Below are 19,180 nucleotides of genomic sequence, written 5' to 3' on the forward strand. Positions count from 1 at the left end.
AATTTAATTTATTGTGAGAAAAAAATTAAAAAGTTATTAAAGACAAAAAGACCATTTCTTAAATTTGATTGTTTCACATTATATGAACTCTGTGTATATACACGTTTCACTGTTAAATACATGCTAGAATATATAGTTATTAGACAATCCTGCAAACAGAAGCACTAAAAAGGTAATTTAAAGGACCACATTATGATTGGATCAAGACACCACTGCTGTTGCTACAGTGGTTGGTAAATTAGATCTATTCATTAGATTTCCAGACAGCAGCTTTGAGGCATGACTAGAAAAGCAGAGAAAAGGCCAAGGAGACTAACAAAATAAGACTTCATTGCTTGACTTTGTAATTATAGTAACTTTTGCTATAATGCCCAATAACCACAGACTATTTTAAATCTGAATTCACTAGTACTTTACAAAAAATTAGGAATGTATGGGTCCTACCATACAAGTTACATAAAGCCAACTCTCAAGCACTGTGACAATAGCAAAATACTTTATCTTCAGCTCTCTTGGTAGTTACTTAAAGCTATTTTCACAGCTTAAAAGTTACACTTCACATGGCAAAAACTTTTATTTTTCCTCTGCATTTTTTGTTGTTGTAATGCCTGCATTATAGAAGATAAATGGAAGAAAGAAAGAAAGACAGAAAGAACGAACGAATAAATGAACAACAAATACTTGTTAAAAGGGTTGGAGGTGGTAGAACAAAATTGCAGTACTTATATGGATGGTAAACATAATTTTCATAGATCTTCTTCTGAGTCAGACTCAGAGTGTGGCTTTCAAAGGTGCTTCATAAACTAAAAAAAACCCACCAACAACCCCAAACCCTTACATAACTGCACAGTGGAAAAGATTTTAATCAGAGCTGCTGTATAGTACTTGCAAAACTCAGACGATACATACAAAGTGCTTTCTTTCAGGCCTGTTTCCAGCTGCTGTTTTCCCAAAGTCTTAAGAAAGTGGTAGCAACAAAAAGGAACTTCAAAATTTAAATTTCAAATTCAAACCTCTGCGTATGTTTTCATAAGAATAAACAAGATGCTAGAAATATAGATATGCTTGAATAATAGCAATAAAGTAAGCTGATTACTACTCTCCTCAGCCACAGGGAAAGTAGATTTGCAGTGGTGGCTGCTTTGGGTCCACTCCCTGAAGCCAAGTGGGTAACACTATCAATTTCCCAGTATACCGGTACATTGCTGTTAGTCAGGTAAAGGGGCCTGAGTGATTTCTGTGGTTGTCAGTCACCACAGGTGCCAAATGACACCCTAAGCTATCAATCAGCAGTACAGAAGAGTGGTTAGAGTAGGTTATGTAGGATTCAGCCAGTATTTACTGGGATAGCGATTGCCCAGACCTAAGAATGATGGTTCTAATTGTAAATGATGACAGACTACCAGTAGCCAGGCAACACTGCTGGATGACCCATTAAAGTCATGTGCTTACGTTGTCATATTGGAGAGGTGCAGGTGCACTGAAGATTTTTTTCATTCTTCCTCACCTATCCATGTACATGTGATCCACTCTCCTATTATAACAGTCCCTACTGTAAAGTATTTAATTTATTATTTGTGTTGGTACCAGTTGGCAGTGTAATCCTGAGTTCTGTTCTATTGTGCAACATCGACAGTTTACTTTTATTCTTCCATTTATTTTGCCTCATAAGCATGCCTCAGTGTAACAATGTGCATTCTGAGAGTCTGTCAGACAGCTTGTTACTTGTACTCAATGCTGTAGCTTATTCCTACCACTGGGATAACTGCCCTTAGCAATAAAAAAGAATACAGAGAAGGATTTGGTTCAAGTGACACATGTCAACTATGGACATATGCAAAGAGATTTTTTTTTCAATATGCTGAGGCTCCAAAAATGCATAGGCTGAGCCATAGTGGGGGCATGGAGCTAGTCTCAGGAAAGGATTTAATGAATGTTTTGCCCTGCCTGGTACGTAATTCACAAGGGCACTGAGAAGTTACGCAAGAGGCACTGTGATTTCTGGATGGATGGAGACTATTCTATAGTGGAGACCTATATGCCACACAATTTTGCTAAGTTTTCCTGCCTGAAGTCATTGTTATATGATGTTTTCATATTGGTGCTGTCTTAATACCACACCGAAAGAAAGCTTCTCAGCCCTCATTTTGGCATGCTACAAAGCCATCTGTAGTTAATGCATGCACTGATATATATATGTATCTGTGTAACTTTCAGGCACCAAAGTTATTTTTCTAAAGGACACTGTATTACCCAGATTCTTTTCTGGCTAATATAAAACTAATTTTCTTACAATCTATTATATAAGGAAGCAGATTTTTATTCCATCATTTTGAGCACCCTCACTGAAGCTTTTCACCCACTAGTCAGTTACTTCTGAGGGGTCCACATTACTGCTGAGATACAAGGTCAAATAGCATCAAGCATTGCCAAGGTCACCACAGAAAATGACTGGCCTCCTTGAAAAATATAGTATCCAATTGCCTAAGGAGAAAACATCCTAAAGCTATTCCAAAACCAGTTTCCTACATGGTAGCAAACCTAGAAATTCATCATTATGATCTATGGCTGTTTCTATGAAAATTGTGTATATCTTCAGGTGCCTTACTGACATGGATCCAATTACATAAAAGTAATAGCCTAAATGAACTGGGGAATTAAAAAGTACATTTTATGCACAAAAGTGAATTCTGTGAATTGCTTGGAAACAGACTACAAAATCTGACACACAGCTATGAAAATACTATGGAGGAATGAAGTAGATTATAAATGTCTCTCTGATTTCATTAACAGAGATCTTAAAAACAACACGGAGAGTTACACAGTAGTTTCAATATGTCTTCATCAATATCTTGTTAATATTCTAGATCAAGAATAAAAGGTGTCATCTCAAACTAATCACTGGGCAAGTCTATTAAAAGATTTTATTTCCATCTAAAGTTTAGGCCAAGACTTTTGTGGTATGAGACTTTGCAATATCATCACCTTCAAGTGACAAATGCTGGTCTACTCTTCACAACTAGGAGTTCTCACCATGGCTTCTGGCTCTGAAGTCTGGCTTTGGCCCTGAGCAGCATAAGGCAGTTGGAGATCTCTCTTTCTGGCAGCTGCACAGTTGGAACATAAAACTTGCAAAACTAAAGAACAGAGGGCCTATGCTCTAAAGAAAGAACTAATACATTTAAACAACTGCATCATAGGCAAAAATATGTTCATACAAGAATTCAGCCAACTGGTAATATTAATTTAAAAAGAATTTTACAAAATTCAGGGTAGCAAACATAAAAATGAATTTAAACAATCCTTTCCCCCATAACTCTATGTGAGACACTTTTCTAAAAATATGTTACAAAATGACTTTTGGTAGATGAAATAAGAGTACGACCTTAAAAACAGGTGTAAAAAGTTTCAACTGCCAGCATTAACAACCATTTAATTTAATATCTAAAGTTTCTTGATTGGACACTTTTTGGGCAGTAATAACAAGATTCCTAAGCCACTTTCTGTGGCCCAGGACTAAATTTAGCTACTTTCACCTTTTTAAAACATCATTTCAAAACATCACAGTGGATTAAGTCAATGTTTCCTAATTGATTACATATATTATTAGAGCATGATTCGTTTCCCCAAGTACTACTTTAGCCAGTTATTATTTATTTATTTATTTGTTTGTTTGTTTATTGGAACAGCAGCAGAGAACTGATGCCTCAACTAGTATACTTGGCAAATTCTTTGTTTTCTTAACAGGAAGCTTAAGGAATTAAAAATGAATTTTCCTCTTCTTCAAGTTTGGCAACTGTTTCCCAAATTTCCCATTTAACCTAAATTAATAGGGTTTGGTAGAAAACCAAGCTCTGTTTTCACAGTCTATTTCAGACTGCATTATGACACATTTACAACATTTTTGTCTGACCAAATTATATACTTTAGTCACAACAACACATATTTTTCCCATTTCTGCATCATCCGCTGGTGATGGCAAAGCTAATCAGTTACAAACCAGCCACATTTCTAACACTGATTTTGTAGCCTTTATAAACTGTCCCTTACACTTCATTAATATAAAATATAGCAAATATTGCATTCAGTAATGCATGACAATAACGAATAACTCATTACCAAAAGATACTGACATATTGGAGTAAGTCCAGAGAACAGTACCAAAAATGGTGGCCAAGGAAAGATGAAACAAGTTAAATATGTATAGCTTTAATATAATGTGTGTGTGTTGGGGTGGAGGGGTTTATCATTATTTGAGGAGCGTAAACAACAAACATATAGAGTATTTGGGTGACATGCAGTGTTATAGTTAGGAGTAATGGGATGAAATTAATAAAATAAGAAATTAGGCTTAATATCTTAATTTCAGAAAAAATGTCCTAACAGTGAGATAGGTATAGTTTCCTAAGGGAAGGTGAAGATCCCTATTGTTCAGGACTGTGAAAACTAGCCTGGACATTAATAAATAGAAAATATGCTGTAGGGAACATTCTGCATTGGCTAGGAGCTGGATTGGAACTTCAGATACCTGTAGGATTTTTCCATCTCTGACTTTTATGATTCTTATGGCTGAGGCAGAGGTATGGGAAAGAATCAGGAGATGAGGTTTGATCATGCCATCAGTTGCACATGCACAAATCTTTCTAACTTCAGTAGGTGTTATGCCCATTCAGAGGGAATTATACATGTACAACTGAGCCCGTGAGTTCTAATCTTGGCTCTCTGATAGCCTTCATGATCTTAGTTAAGTCACAAATTGTGTGTCTCACTTCCTCCATCTGTGTAATGAAAGTAATAATATTTTTCTACATCATAGGGATGCTGTAAGGTTGAATTCATTAATATTTGTAAAGCACTTTAACACAATCTGATGGAGGTGCTATGTAGGCACAAATATTTTCAAACCCCACTACCCTTCTTCTAGAACAGGGGTCTCAAACATGCGGCCCGCGGGCCGCATGCGGCCCGCGGAGCTCTTCCCTGCGGCCCGCGGAGCTCCCCAGGGGAGCTCCGCAAGGGCCCTCAAGAGAAAAGCGGAGGCTCCCGCCTCCACCCCTCTCCTGGAGCCTCGGCGCATAGAGCGCCGAGTCTCCGTCCGAGCGCCTGAGCCCCGCCCCGCTCAGAGCCGCGTGGGGAGGGGGCGGGGCTGGGAGCTCGGGGCTGCGCGCTGCGCTCGGCGTGGCGCACACAGCCCCGCCCCCTCCCCACGGGACTCTGTGCGGGACCGCCGGAGACGCGCTCGGGTAAGGGGGGGGCAGAGGATTAGGGTGCGGGGGGATGAGGGGTTCATGATGTGGGGGCGCCCAGGGCTGGGGCAGCGGAGTCGGGGGTGGGGGGATGAGGGCTCTGGCTGGGGCTGAGGATTAGGGTGCAGGGTCCTAGTGCCTGCCCTCCGCCAGTACTGGCAAGGCAGGCTTCCCTTACCCTGAGCCTCTCTAACCCCAAACCCTCAGCCCCAGCCAGAGCCCTCATTCCCCCCGCACCCTAATCCTCAGCCCCAGCCCTGAGCACCCCCACATCATGAACCCCTCATCCCCCTGCACCCTAATCCTCAGCCCCAGCCAGAGCCCTCATCCCCCCACACCCTAATCCTCTGCCCCAGCCCTGAGCGCCCCCACATCATGAACCCCTCATCCCCCCGCACCCTAATCCTCTGCCCCAGCCCTGAGCGCCCCCACATCATGAACCCCATCCCCAGCCCTCACCCCACACTCCAAACCTCTTCCCTAGCCCTGAGCCCCCTCACATCATGAACCCCTCATCCACAGCCCTCACCCCACAGCCCAACCCTCTTCCCTAGCCCTGAGCCCCCTCGCATCATGAACCCCTCATCCACAGCCCTCACCCCACAGCCCAAACCTCTTCCCTAGCCCTGAGCCCCCTCGCATCATGAACCCCTCATCCACAGCCCTCACCCCACAGCCCAACCCTCTTCCCTAGCCCTGAGCCCCCTCCTGCATCATGTACCCCTCGCCCTCAGCCCCACAGCCCTCACCCCTGCACTCCCTCCTATCCCCAAACTCCGTCCCAAATGCCGCAGCCTGGAGCCTGCATCGAGCACAGAGCCTGCATCCAGACCCCCTCCCCCACCCAAACTCCCTCCCAGAGCCTTAGGCAGTAAATCTAAGTGCGTGTTTTGTCCTTTGAGTGAGGTGCATTACTGAGTGTATATATTTATTAAAACTGCGCGCGCTTAGGGGAGGAGGTGGAGAAGAGACAGGGCAGGGGCGGGGCCTCATCCTCATGCGGCCCTCGGGGTCATTTGAGTTTGAGACCCCTGTTCTAGAAACCTTTAGTGGCTCCTTTTCTGATTGAAATTAATAACTGATTAAGATCTCATTGCTAATCAAGGAAAAAAAAATTTTGGCTTTAATTGCCTGTGCTGAGGCCTGAGACCAGGGAAACGGGGAGAGTATAAAAGAATCACTCCTGGCTACTGCCACTGGATCTACTGAGCATCTGGGCCCCCTCAACCATGTTGGAGAAGGCTAGTGGGGGACAAATGTCCCTCTTTATCTTCCCAGTCACTGCTGCTTCTAGTGCTACTGAATCTCTTGCTCCTGCTCATCATACTGGAGGATGATTGGGGAGAGTTAAAGCCTCTAGTTTGTCCTCCATGAACTTCTTGTAGCTGCCACTAGAGCTGTTGAGCTCCTGGAATTACTTCTGAAGCATCCTTCCTTTTATTTGTTCCCCTATGTTACCTATTTGAATATGCTATCTAGATCTGTGGGTGGGCCTATAGCCCTCTGCGTATTTGAATGTGTGTTTTCTGTTATGGTACGGAGGATTAGTTGTGAATGAACAAATAATACACATATATGTTACTTAGATTCTTGGCAGAGTAGCATCCCATGTACTTTGTTTTGAACATCTAACAACATTATTTTCACATTAGCTTGTGGTTCTCAAACTTTTGTTTGGTGACTCCTTTCACACAGTAAGCCTCTGAGTGTGACCCCTCCCCTTAAATTAAAAACACTTTTTAATTAGGGCAGTCAAGTGATTACAAAATTAATTGCGATTAATCATGCTATTAAAAAAATTAATCACGATTAATCACGCTGTTAATAATAGAATACGATGTATTTAAATGTTTTGATGTTTTTCAACATTTCCAAATATATTTTATTTCAATTACAACACAGAATACAGTGTATAGTGCTTACTCTATATTTATTTTTATTACTAATATTTGCACTGTAAAAAACAAAAGAAATAGTATTTTTCAATTCACCTAATACAAGTACTGTAGTGCAATCTCTTTATCATGAAAGTTGAACGAATGTAGAATTATGTACAAAAAATAACTGCATTCAAAAATAAAACCATGTAAAACTTTAGAGCCTACAAGTCCACTCAGTCCTACTTCAGCCAATCACTCAGACAAACAAGTTTGGTTACAATTTGCAGGAGATAATGCTGCCCGCTTCTTGTTTACAGTGTCATCTGAAAGTGAGCACAGACGTTCACATGGCACCGTTGTAGCGGGCATCGCAAAATATTTATATGCCAGATGTGCTAAAGATTCATATGTCCCTTCATGCTTCAACCACCATTCCAAAGGACATGTATCCATGCTGATGATGCTTGTTAAAAAAAAAAAAAAAAGCATTAATTAAATTTGTGACTGAACTCCTTGGGGGAGAATTGTATGTCTCCTGTTCTATTTTACCCACATTCTGCAATATATTCCATGTTATAGCAGTCTCAGATGGTGACCCGGCACATGTTCATTTTAAGAACTTTCACAGTAGATTTGACAAAACACAAAGATGGTACCATCTTTCTAAAATATGAGATGTGAGATTTCTAAAAATAGCTACAGCACGCTACCCAAGGTTTAAGAATCTGAAGTGCCTTCCAAAATCTGAGAGGGACGAGGTTTGCAACGGCAGCTACAAAAGTGCCATGTGAATGCCTATTCTCACTTTCAGTTGACATTATAAATAAGAAGCAGGCAGCATTATCTCCCATAAATGTAAACAAACTAGTTTGTCTTAATGATTGGCTGAACAAGAAGTAGGACTGAGTGGACTTTTAGACTCCAAAGTTTTACATTATTTTGTTTTTGAGTGCTGCTATGTAGCAAATAAAGGGATAAAGAGATTGCACTATGTATGAGGTGAACTGAAAAATACTATTTCTTTTGTTTATTATTTTACAGTGCAAATATTTGTAATAAAAATTATAATATAAAGTGAGCACTGTACACTTTGTATTCTGTGTTGTAATAGAAATCAATATATTTTAAAATGTAGAAAATCATCCAAAAATATTTAATAAATTTCAATTGGTATTCTATTTAACAGTGTGATTAATTGCGATTAATTTTTTTAATAATGATTTTTTTTTTAGAGTTAATCATGTGAGTTATTGACAGACTATTTTTTATATTTAACACTATTATAAATGCTGGAGGCAAAGTGGGGTTTGGGGGTGGAGGTTGACAGCCCATGGACCCCATGTCACAACCCACAGTTTGAGAACCCCTGTTTTAGAAGACATACTCCTCATGCTTGTAATTTTGCAAAGTTAGCTAGTTACCAGCCTGACTGAAAGCAGCACCCCAGCTTTATTTTATAGTCCCACATAAACCAGCTAGCCTGAGTTGAAAGCACCACTAAACTCATGTAAGAGGTTTATGTGTGGAGGAAGGTTAGGGGCAACACTCAAGTAAGAGCCCAAGTTAACTCTGCAGTTAAGACATAATAGACTTATGGAAAGTAAAAGCAGCAGCTCCTAATATGGAGTCAGCCTAAGAGCAAAGAGAGACCGTTTTAGCAGAAGCAACTGAAGCAGACACAGAGCACATAATCTCCGGGGATTGGTAATTTCCTCAGACTGACTTTTTCAGTTTAGACTAAGCCCTGGTCTACACACAGCCCCGGGGTTGAACTAGGGTACGCGAATTCAGCTACGTGAATAACGTAGCTGAATTCGAACTACCCTAGTTCGAATGACTTACCCGTCCAGACGCCGCGGAAGCGAACTCCGCGGCTCCAAGGTCGACTCCGCCAACTCCTCCTGCCGCGGTGGAGTACCGGAGTCGACCGCGGCGCTTCCGGAGTTCGAACTATCGCGTCTAGATCAGACGCGATAATTCGAACTCCGAGAAGTCGAACTCGCCGCGTCGACCCGCGCGGTAAGTATAAACGTACCCTCAGTGTTAGGTTTGTTCTGACCTTTTCTTGTCCCTTTACCTACCTGGCAGCCTCACTCTCTTGACCCTCTGTGCTCCTATCATCCTCTCATTTTCCTCTTCTCATCTTCTCTATACTGTCCCCTTTCTCCTCCACACCATCCTACCTCCACATACTTTAAAAAATTACAAGGAGAAATATAGAAAAATAAACTTTAAAAAAATGTGGAACCAACATGCCATTTGGTAAGCATCACTGTATTTATCCTGCTTGTAGGTTGAAATGCTGTATTTTTTTCTCTCAGCTTTTGCCTGTCTTGTGTATTAGCTATAAACTCTTCATGGCAGGGAGCACATTTTTAATATAAATATCTGTTTTGTATGGAACCTAACATAATAGGATCCCTATCTTGATTTCCAGCAGCATCTACAGACCCTATACATATATCAACAAAAAGAACAAAACAGATGCTCATGGGAGTCTTAAGCTAAGATAATTCTTTAATACATAGAAAGCATGCAACCTTCAATATTTTCAGCAAGATATCAAACGTCCACATATTGAGTATTTCTTTTATATCTGAAGGTGATGATGCATTTCTTTATTTTTATACTCTGACAAGTTTTCACCTTCCCTTTCAGTTATCAAAGATTTTGAGAATATCTAGTAAAGTGACAATACTTAAATCTCCCAAAAAATTTGCTGTTTTCTCTGCCACTATAACTGTTACACTCTCATTTCCCCTTAATCTGGCACATGTAATACAGGTCCTGTGTGGACAAAAATTGCATAATATTTTATTTTTTCTCTTTTTAGATGTTTTGAGAAAAGTGAAGCATGTTCGTGTTTGTAGGCTGGGGCTATAAATGGTGGAGATTCCCCCAGTTCCTTCCAGAAACTATTTCACAGAGGGTATGTCTAAACGGGGATACTCAGGAAAGTTAAACTGAATTAACTGAAGATGTAAATTTAACATGCATTATTTAACACTCAATGACTCACTCAGAAGTAAAGTGGTCTTAGAATGCTTTAGCTTAATTCACAAAGTGTCCCTGTCTAGACATGCCCTAAAGAAAATCTTTCCTTGTAACTTTGCTCAACTTCCTCTCATTACTCTTAGTTTTATCCACTATGATTCCCTAAAGAATGCATCATCCATCAAATATTGGAAACTTATTGTGCTCAGATGCTATAGTATCTGAATTAGCTCAATGCTGTGCATCTAATCTGATGGAAAACCACCGGTTTAGAAGCAATATATTATATTTATTTCTTGTAGGTCATTATCATGTCAGGTTAGAAATGAACATGGCAACGTAACACGTTATTTGCTAGCTCCAGTAGGCAGTATCCCAGCTGAATTTTCCATGAGTATGTCTTCAAAAACCTGGGAGAAAAAATGGGGTTGGGATTATTTTGATCTCTTGTAAAGTGCTTCAGAATAGATGACTTGCCAAAGTACTAGCTGTCAGGTCACAGTACTTGTTATGACTTCAATATCTCAATAATGACATGGTGTTTTTTTTCTTAATTCTCTTCTAACACACAATGCCCAGTCAAATACATACAAGATACAAATAGAAAAAAAGCAAATTGCTGCCAGAGTGGATTTCTGGTGATCAACCTTGCCCCCTTATTCGTTCTGTACTATTCCCAAAGGACAATATATGTTATGAGAAGGCACACATAGACCATTATGAAAAGTGTTGACAAAATTACATATAGTCTCAGCTTAAAGTGTAGTACTACTTTGAAAAGTGAGTAGGCAATAATGACATCTTGTTACTTAACCAATTGGCTTCTGCACGTATTCAGTGACCAATTTACTTAAGTTAAAAAAAAAGTTTGTATTAATCTCCACTGCTGTCAGTACTACAAGACCAACAGTTATAAGAGAGTGTCCCGTATTGTATTATGACTCACCCAAAATCATCAACAAAACTGTTAACTAAGTTCTACCTGCAGGTACAATTCATGTTCTGGGATACGGGTCTCAGACCTTATTGAAGAAAATGGCAGTACACATGTGTAACCAATGACAGAATACATCTTGCAGAATTTTTGTCACCGGAAATGATGCACAAGTCATAAAAACTATGGCTGGACTTTCAGATTCCAGGATGAAATAGTAGAGTTGGTGGATAGTTTTCTTGCACACTGCAAGTTTGATATGGGAATAACTGAGGTTTAATAAAAACTGACGTCTAAAAGTCCTTTTATTCCAGAGTTATTTTTCAGAGGAGAATCACACTTTAAAATTGAGCACATATTTATTAATATTATACTGTTACCAAATTACACTTTGATTTATATTCTCTTTTGTCTTATTGTGTCCCAGTTTTTTTCTATAGTATTAAAATATCAGCATTATATAACACGATGTTTTAGCAAATGCAAGACCTTATGCACTTCCTATTAAAGATTCAAAAGTATTTTGCGTCGAGTGTGTGAACAAGGTTTGTGAAATGCTAATGGTGTGAATTATGGTCATTCAACACTCCTCTACTGAGGTATAATCTAGTCTACCGGATGGTATGGCAAATCATCCTGACATGTTTATATTAATGTGTATGTAAATGAGCATAAGAAAGAAATGGTCAAATTTATGTTAAAGACTTCTAAAGGCTTAACAGCATCTTACTAAGTATATATGTCAGCTTAATCTAATCCTCCTACTTCTAACACATCCTGTGGTCTCAGCACGGTGCCTATAATGCTCTCATATGTTATGAGGGATTGCCTCTGAGAAGTTCACCATCAGTAGTACACTTTGTTTAATAAAACTTTACATTTGGTCTTAGGCTGACAGAATGCTAGCTTTCTCAAATTTGCATCACAAACCTTTAGCTGCTTCTGACATCAATAACACTGGCAATAATACTTTCCAGTAATCTGTTACAACACAGAGAGTGCACATTTTCTCAGTTCCCATCTTACTTTGTCAGCTGCAAACAGGCTGCTCTACTTTGCGTGGACTGGTTCAAATGAACACTGAAATTTGTTGCGCCAAAAAAGCACTCTTTTAATCAGCATCTCATTTGAGAAGATCTTTGGTGGTGTTCCTTTCCTTGCCTCAAGGTCTTCAAGTTCTACTTAAGTAAAGCATCTTTCTTTCCCTTCATGTCCACACTTATCTCCTCATAGAATGGACAATGCATTGGGGTTCTGAGCTCACCAAAAAGTCTGCTGATGCCAACTACTGAATTAACCTCAGGAATGGAACAATAGAGTATGGTTATTACGTTTGTCTCCTGTGGAGTGTTCCCTCTTATCCCAAAAGCTACCAATGGAAGCCCATCAATATCTAGAAACACAGCAATGTTTAGTTAGAATAGAACATGTTAGAATTTAGTTAGAATATGATCTCCCATATGAGGTCATAAAAAGAGGACCCACCACAACTCTCTTTCAGTTCCCTTGCAGTTTGAAGCCTATGGTAAATGAAGACTTTGAAAAGCAGGGATGGCAGGTGAGTCATGGGATCCACCCTGAATACAACACCTTGAAGAACCGCAGTTCTTTGTTTTTCAAGTGTGTGTCAATGTGGAGCCCACTGTAGGTAAATGGCAAGTAATATACCCTCAGGATTGTGGGAGTGAGGATCATTAGATGAATCAAACTGGAAATGAAGTACTGCTCTCCCAAACTTGGTGTCTGCTCCAGCACCTGTCAAGGGCATAGTGTTCCACAAGGCCATCGTGTGTCAGTCCAGGTTGCAACCTTCCAAATCTCAGAGATCAGAATGTGTATGAAGCAGGTGACAGATGCAGCCTGTGCTCTGGTGCAGTGTGCCTTAATGTTTGAAGAGAGAGGTTTGCCAGTTAGCTAACAGTGGAAATACACTCCATGGTCCATCTGGAAATTTTCAGGGACAAGATGGTTTGGCCTTTTGACAGGCCAGAAATGGACACAAAATGGCTGGGAGACAGCTGAAATAGCTCATTAAGGTAACACAGAAAAGCTTTGGATACATCCAGGTTGTGCAGTTTCTTCCTTCCTGGCATCAAATGCAACTTCAGGAAGAAGACTGGCAAGATAATGGATTGATTTAGGTGAAAGTCTGAAAACTCCTTAGGGCTGAACTGGGGTGCAGTCTCAGGCACCATGTTGTTCATGAGAAAAACTGTGTAAGGCACTCCGGCCATGAGAGCCTGGAGTTCACTGACTCTCAGAGCTGAAGTGATGGTGACTAGAAAGGACAGTCTGTGATAAGGTGGTGCACAGACATGGTGACAGTCGTTCAAAGAGAGGCTCCATAGAGGACAAAACTGAGATCCCATGAGGGAGCTGGATCCTGAACCACAAGGCAAATATGAAGGAAGACACTAGGGAGTTTTGATAATGTTGGCCGTGAGACGATCAAGCACAACTGTACTGGAGTATGACATGCCAATGCTGCTGCCAAGTGAACTCATCAGATAATTTAGTACCCAGTTCAGTGCCTGTCTTGACATGCTGGTGGTGGCTTATACCAGTAGGGGAATCTGGCAAACCTCTCTGAAAGGAGAAGTTTTGTGCTTGAAGATGGGGAGAACTTATAGCCCATTGATGGTGAAGAGCAGTAGACCTCTTTTAGGGGTAGCACCAATGTGAATGGCACTGTCGATAATGGGGCCTGTCCCGGTACCAGGAGGCACTTTAGCATGAGTGAGTGTTCCTATTCTCTCCTAAGCTTGTCTTCCATGATTGGTGTCAATGCCGTGGGAGGCAGTCCACAGCCAGGGTTGGTGTCAACACGGTGTTGAACACCATAGGTGGTTCCTTCCCTCCAGCCCTTGATGCCTTGTGGGACTGGTAGATTTCTCTCCAAGCCTTTGCGTTGTCTCTTCTTATGGGAGGCTACTGAAGTGACATCTGTCAGTGCACCCTTTGATGTCAGTTTTGACATCGAGGGTGTAGATGCCAGCTTTGGTGCCAGTTCTTTTCTCAGCGCCATCTTTTCTGCACTGGTCTTAGATGTAGTGTATTTATTGGATGGAGTGCTGGATAATGATGGCTTGTCCACTAACAGGATCCTGGAATTGTTTCCTCAGGCTCTGGTGAGATCTTCACGGATTGTTCTAGAAGATGGAGTTTCAGCCTTGTGTTTCTCAACTTACGCATTCTAACAGAAAATGACAGGTATACTGAGCATCTGCTAGGTATGTGTGATTCCCCAAAACTAATCTCCCTTTGAAGGGGATTAGTCCATTGCAGGATGGTCAGGGCTTTAAACCTGCAGGTTCAAGTCTTCCACATTAAGGAGGAGGGGGCATCAACAGGGGGGTGTAGTCATTGATACTCAGTTAAAATGGGTCAATAGGATGGTTGAGGTTGAATATAAAGGTAATCAAAGGAGTTCTGAAGAAAATCAGAAGGTTTGTAGACAGTTTAGCCAAAGCTAAGAACTAATGTGCTGGATACGTGCCAGGTTCCATCTCGCTGCCACAGTCTTTGAATTGCAAGGAAACATCATGCTGCTCTGTCCTTTATACCCTCACATGGGGGCAAGAAGAGGCACAAGGTAAATGTGTAGACCCAACAGACACTACTACTTGAAAGTTTCCAGTCTTGTGAGCACTGAGGCTCGTGCACACTTACAATGGGATTCACACTGACACATATTACTTAAAGAAGAATGTTCTATTTTTTAGTCAAAAAAGGTAAAAGGCAATGTATTTCTATAGTAAGTTAGCAAGGCACTAGTTGAATCTCTTATGTATTTTAATCTCAAGTGGTGGACTAGCATTTAAATTAGAAAGTCAACAACACAGAGTCAGCAACAAAAGCTAGCTTTACTAATTATAAAAAGCCTATAGTTAAGTTTCACCAAATATGGCAGCATAAAAGGCAAAAGCACATGACTGTTACTCTAGTGACATCAAAGCAAGGTATGACCCTAATAAAGTATAAGTGGAAAGTTCCTAGAACCTAATAACCAGTCAAGCTAAAAAAAATTATGTAAAAACCTATTTATTAGTGTATGTCTATCAAGAACAAGACTTCAACTAATTTGACAATTATTTTAACAGCACAATCTCAAAAACTAATAATCTAAATTGTCATCAAATTATAGAATCTAAAAAAAATAATAAAAAGGTTGGGAAAACAATAAAAAAGGTTTGAAAACAGTAGGACCTACGTTTGACCCCTTCGATATGCAGAATTACATAGGTAAAATACTGTAAACATTGTTTCAAAACTGACAGTCGGAATATATAAAATTTATATTAATTTATATTTCATGAGCTATATAATAATAGCATGAAGAGGCTCCGGGGGTATTTTAGGGGAATTAGAATTAGTATACTGCATCCCTTGAGAGGCTGAAGCAACTCCACTGGAGGCCTTATTCTTCACAATGCACCCAGAATGTATTTTAATGGAGCACTTAACCATGCCCCTTGTTGTGCCTTAATGCTGTATTAAAGATGTTTTTTCTGATTTTGATCCTTCATTACAGCAGAAAGGAAACTGGTTTAAAAATTCTCGTATCTAGGGTCTACAGTACACTGTCAGAATGGTAGCTAACAGGAAGAGTAGCCTCATCAGTAGCCATTTTATTGGAAACTTTATTTTCAGATACATTGCACAGTGTGTCTTCTCTCCATATGAACTTTTTGAACAGAAGTGTTAAGCAACATGGGTGAAGTTTCCTTTTAAATTCTTTACTGGTAATTTAGTGCTGGCTGTAAATGTAATGCCTACTACGTTTTCACAAGAATGCATTTCTTACCAATGATGATAATGACAATGGTCATTAGGGCCTTAGAGAGAATTAGAGAGAATTAAAAACCAAGGATGAATGAATAAATAAAAACCATGATGACTCATTCTATACCCATGCCATTAGTATAACATAAAATACCAAACAGTCAAATTTCCCCCCATCCCATCTAGTTATACATTTTGCTCAATTCTAGACTGAAATAAGGCAAATGTACTTTATTCCAAAGTAATTATTATATGCCCTGTGAAGCATCAGGGAGGAAGCAGGCAAAAGGATAATGTAAATCACATGCTAGGAACATGTTTTAATCAGGCTTTTTCTTAGCTCTCAAACAAGGCATAGTAGAACAACAACATTCTGTCAGGCTATATGTTCATTTCTTGCTTCCTGGATTAAGCATGCTTATTTTATGCCACATTTTTTATTGCTTTCTATTCTTGTATTTTAAATCTATTAAACAATGTCAAGATGAATTTCCTTCAAAAACTGCTGCAGGTTAAGTAAAAAAAAAAGTAGGATCTTTGAGGGCTAGCTTTTATGTCAGCTAATTAATATGGATCATTTGTGGTTTTACAAATATCTTTGTGTGTGTGTGTGCATGCGTGCAAGAGATGGATATAGACTAAGGGCCTGATCCTACAGTATGGAGGTTGTCCGTTACTCTGAAATGTTCATAACTCTGAACAAAGCACAGTTCGGGATCCAGATCCAGCAGTTGACACTCCAGGTCAGTTTTAAGCAGCAGGAAAACGTCCTACTCAGTGCCAGCATGAGTTTGCGTGCGTGCGTGTGTGTGAGAGAGAGATGGGGGGGAACAGCCCATCTTCTCATGGCCAGGGCTGTGTGGGGTAAAAGCAGCCTGTCTCCCTCCCTCCCGATGGGGGTGAGGGAGGGGTGAAAGCCATGCAGACTCCTGCTCCTGGCTGTCTATCTTGGTCTGGCAGCCCCAGTGTCTTGCTGTAAGAGGCTGCACTATGTGTGGAGGTGGGGACAGGCAGCCCAGATGTGCCTACCTTTAAGATGCAGTACAGGCACAGTACAGTATTTGCTTATTTTTTTTTGTCTCTGCTGCTGTCTACTTCCAGTTTCACATGGTGTCTGAGTGACCTCTCAGTGGGTAACTCTGGTGTTCATATCTTTGAAGTTCTACTATACTTTTGTTGAAGTCAATGGCTAAGCTCTTGTTGATTTCAATAAGAGCAGGATTAGGTCTTTAAACATTTTGCAGGCCTGTCAAATGAAAGAGGTGTCTGTGCAGTTGCACGTCCTAACTGTTTTCTCTAACTGAACATAGCACAGACCCTAGACATCATGACACAGGAGATAAATTATAGTTATAATATTGTTATTGGTTTGAGCTCTCTTTACTTTGCAAGAGGATTGACATTCTAGAGAGTTCTAATTCTGCAACAAACATTAATGATTCAAACAATATACTAAATTTGTTTGCTCAGCTGTCGTTCACCCCTTCAGACGGGTCTATTTTAAAGCCACTGATTGACAAAACACTCAGTCCACATTTAAAGACATCCATGCACTCACCACTATTCTCTACCTTAGAGAAACTGACATTTTTTCATTATTTTTATATTTTAATCTTGTTTCTGCTCTAAATAATTTTTGCCTGCTAGCATCTGGAAATTACCAGCTATGCTCTACATGATCAGCAATACGAATGCTTGGTAATTAAACTGTTCAAAGACTTTTAGACAGAAGATTCATCCTTCCAGAGTCTGACTCATTTTTGTTTTTGTCATCTATTTGGGCTGCTAGATTTCTTGCCAGGCTAATGGTTTTTTTGCTAAGTGGTAATATGGCTGGTGGTCAGAAAAGGAACATTCATACCCTAATCATGCCTACTCTTCACAAGTGCTTTTCCAGCTAAACTTTATATATAGGTAAACAAATATTCCCTTTCTCCCAACAATAGTCTTACCTGCTTGTAGTGTTCCAGCATCAAAACTATCCGTCCTGTAGAAAGTTCTAAAACACAAGGGAATTGCACTGCAACCTTCTGAAAGTTTCTTGACAGCTTGTCTAAACACAGCAACCATATCATGAAGAGTCCTATCTAAATCGACTGACGAAGCAGATGGTGAAATCAAGTTTAGGCATATTGAGATAGATGCACTAGATGCAGAACTGGACTCCACAGCTTCACATACAATTTGGCAGCCCTCTGACAACATCTTCATCACAAAACTTTTCCTTTTTGGTGGATCATCCACTACTGCAATGACATGCCACTCAATGAGTGCATCTCTGGGTAGGTGGGGAACCACGACCACAGTTAGCATTCCACAGACTGCAGCTACATCACTGTACATCTCTGGATCTTCGGCCTAAAAATTAAACAAAATATCCTGGGCATTAGCAAGGAAAGGAAAAAACACAAGAAATAGAATTTTTATACGTCCTCACAGAACCTGCACCATGAGAATTTAATTTATAAAACTGGCAAAGCTATAAAAAATAGTAAAATATTAAACATTAAAGTGAAAGGAATGACTCATATTTCGTTATGTATATTAAAACAAATACAGTGTGTATACTATGATATATTCACATTGTGTTATTATGAATACTTCAGTGTTGTTATCAAGGATGCTTTGGTTTGTTCTGCAATCTGTCTTACTAAGAAAGTAATCTTAAGCAATTATGAGTTTAACAGCTAATACCTGCTCATCTTCCCAACCTTAGCCTCCTACTAGGTCTTTGTCATTCAAAGGAGAAGTACTGATCTTAACAAACTTTATGCTTATTCTTATACAATAGACAGGAATCAAAGAAGAGCAAAACAGATCATGTAATGTGACATTTGTCCAGTCATATTCTTTGAATGTAAGAAATGTTAATGGTAATAAATGAGCACAATACTTATGTTCCATGAAGCAAATTTGGTTACCAATGACATAGGCTGTTCTGAGAAGCAGCATGTCTTGAACATAGTTTTCTAAAGGGTGAGAGCCTCTCCCTAGTGACAAAGCTCAGCCTGCACTGCCCTGCAGGTCTGAGGTTATTCTTACATTACTTGGCAAGCCAACTGCTGTGCCCGTGAGCTGTATTTAATAATGGCAAACAAGAACTGGGATAATATTTAGCTTCTTACTTTCCCTACAAGCCCTGTAAAAATTATAAGCTAAATTTTACTGTACCATGGTAACAACTGTGGGAAGGGAACACTGCATATTCACTAAAGTTTCCTCTGGGAATGAGGGGAGGAATTTGAGAAACTGCACCCTTTTAAATCTAACAGTTAAGGGTTTCATATAGAACATTGTTCTGAATTTTTTACTAATCCAGGGATTGGCTGCTGGAGAGATTGCCC

At 40.0% G+C, this 19,180-nt stretch overlaps 1 protein-coding gene across 5 annotated transcripts in view; it reads right to left on the minus strand.

Moving 5' to 3' along the window:
• Positions 1-19,180, minus strand: part of DPH6 (diphthamine biosynthesis 6) — a 403,785-nt gene that overhangs the window by 51,058 nt on the left and 333,547 nt on the right. For 3 of the 5 annotated variants that reach the window (XM_045016405.1, XM_045016404.1, XR_006579291.1), the window contains exon 14: positions 17,789-18,194. In XM_045016405.1, coding sequence (XP_044872340.1) covers positions 17,789-18,194 — 406 coding nt within the window. Of the gene's footprint in view, positions 1-7,397; positions 7,590-9,703; positions 10,531-17,788; positions 18,195-19,180 lie in introns of those variants that run through there. The other 2 variants (XM_045016406.1, XM_045016407.1) reach the window with 2 other exon arrangements.

Source organism: Mauremys mutica, chromosome 4 (genome assembly GCF_020497125.1).
Source record: "Mauremys mutica isolate MM-2020 ecotype Southern chromosome 4, ASM2049712v1, whole genome shotgun sequence".
Taxonomy (NCBI): Eukaryota; Metazoa; Chordata; order Testudines; family Geoemydidae; genus Mauremys; species Mauremys mutica.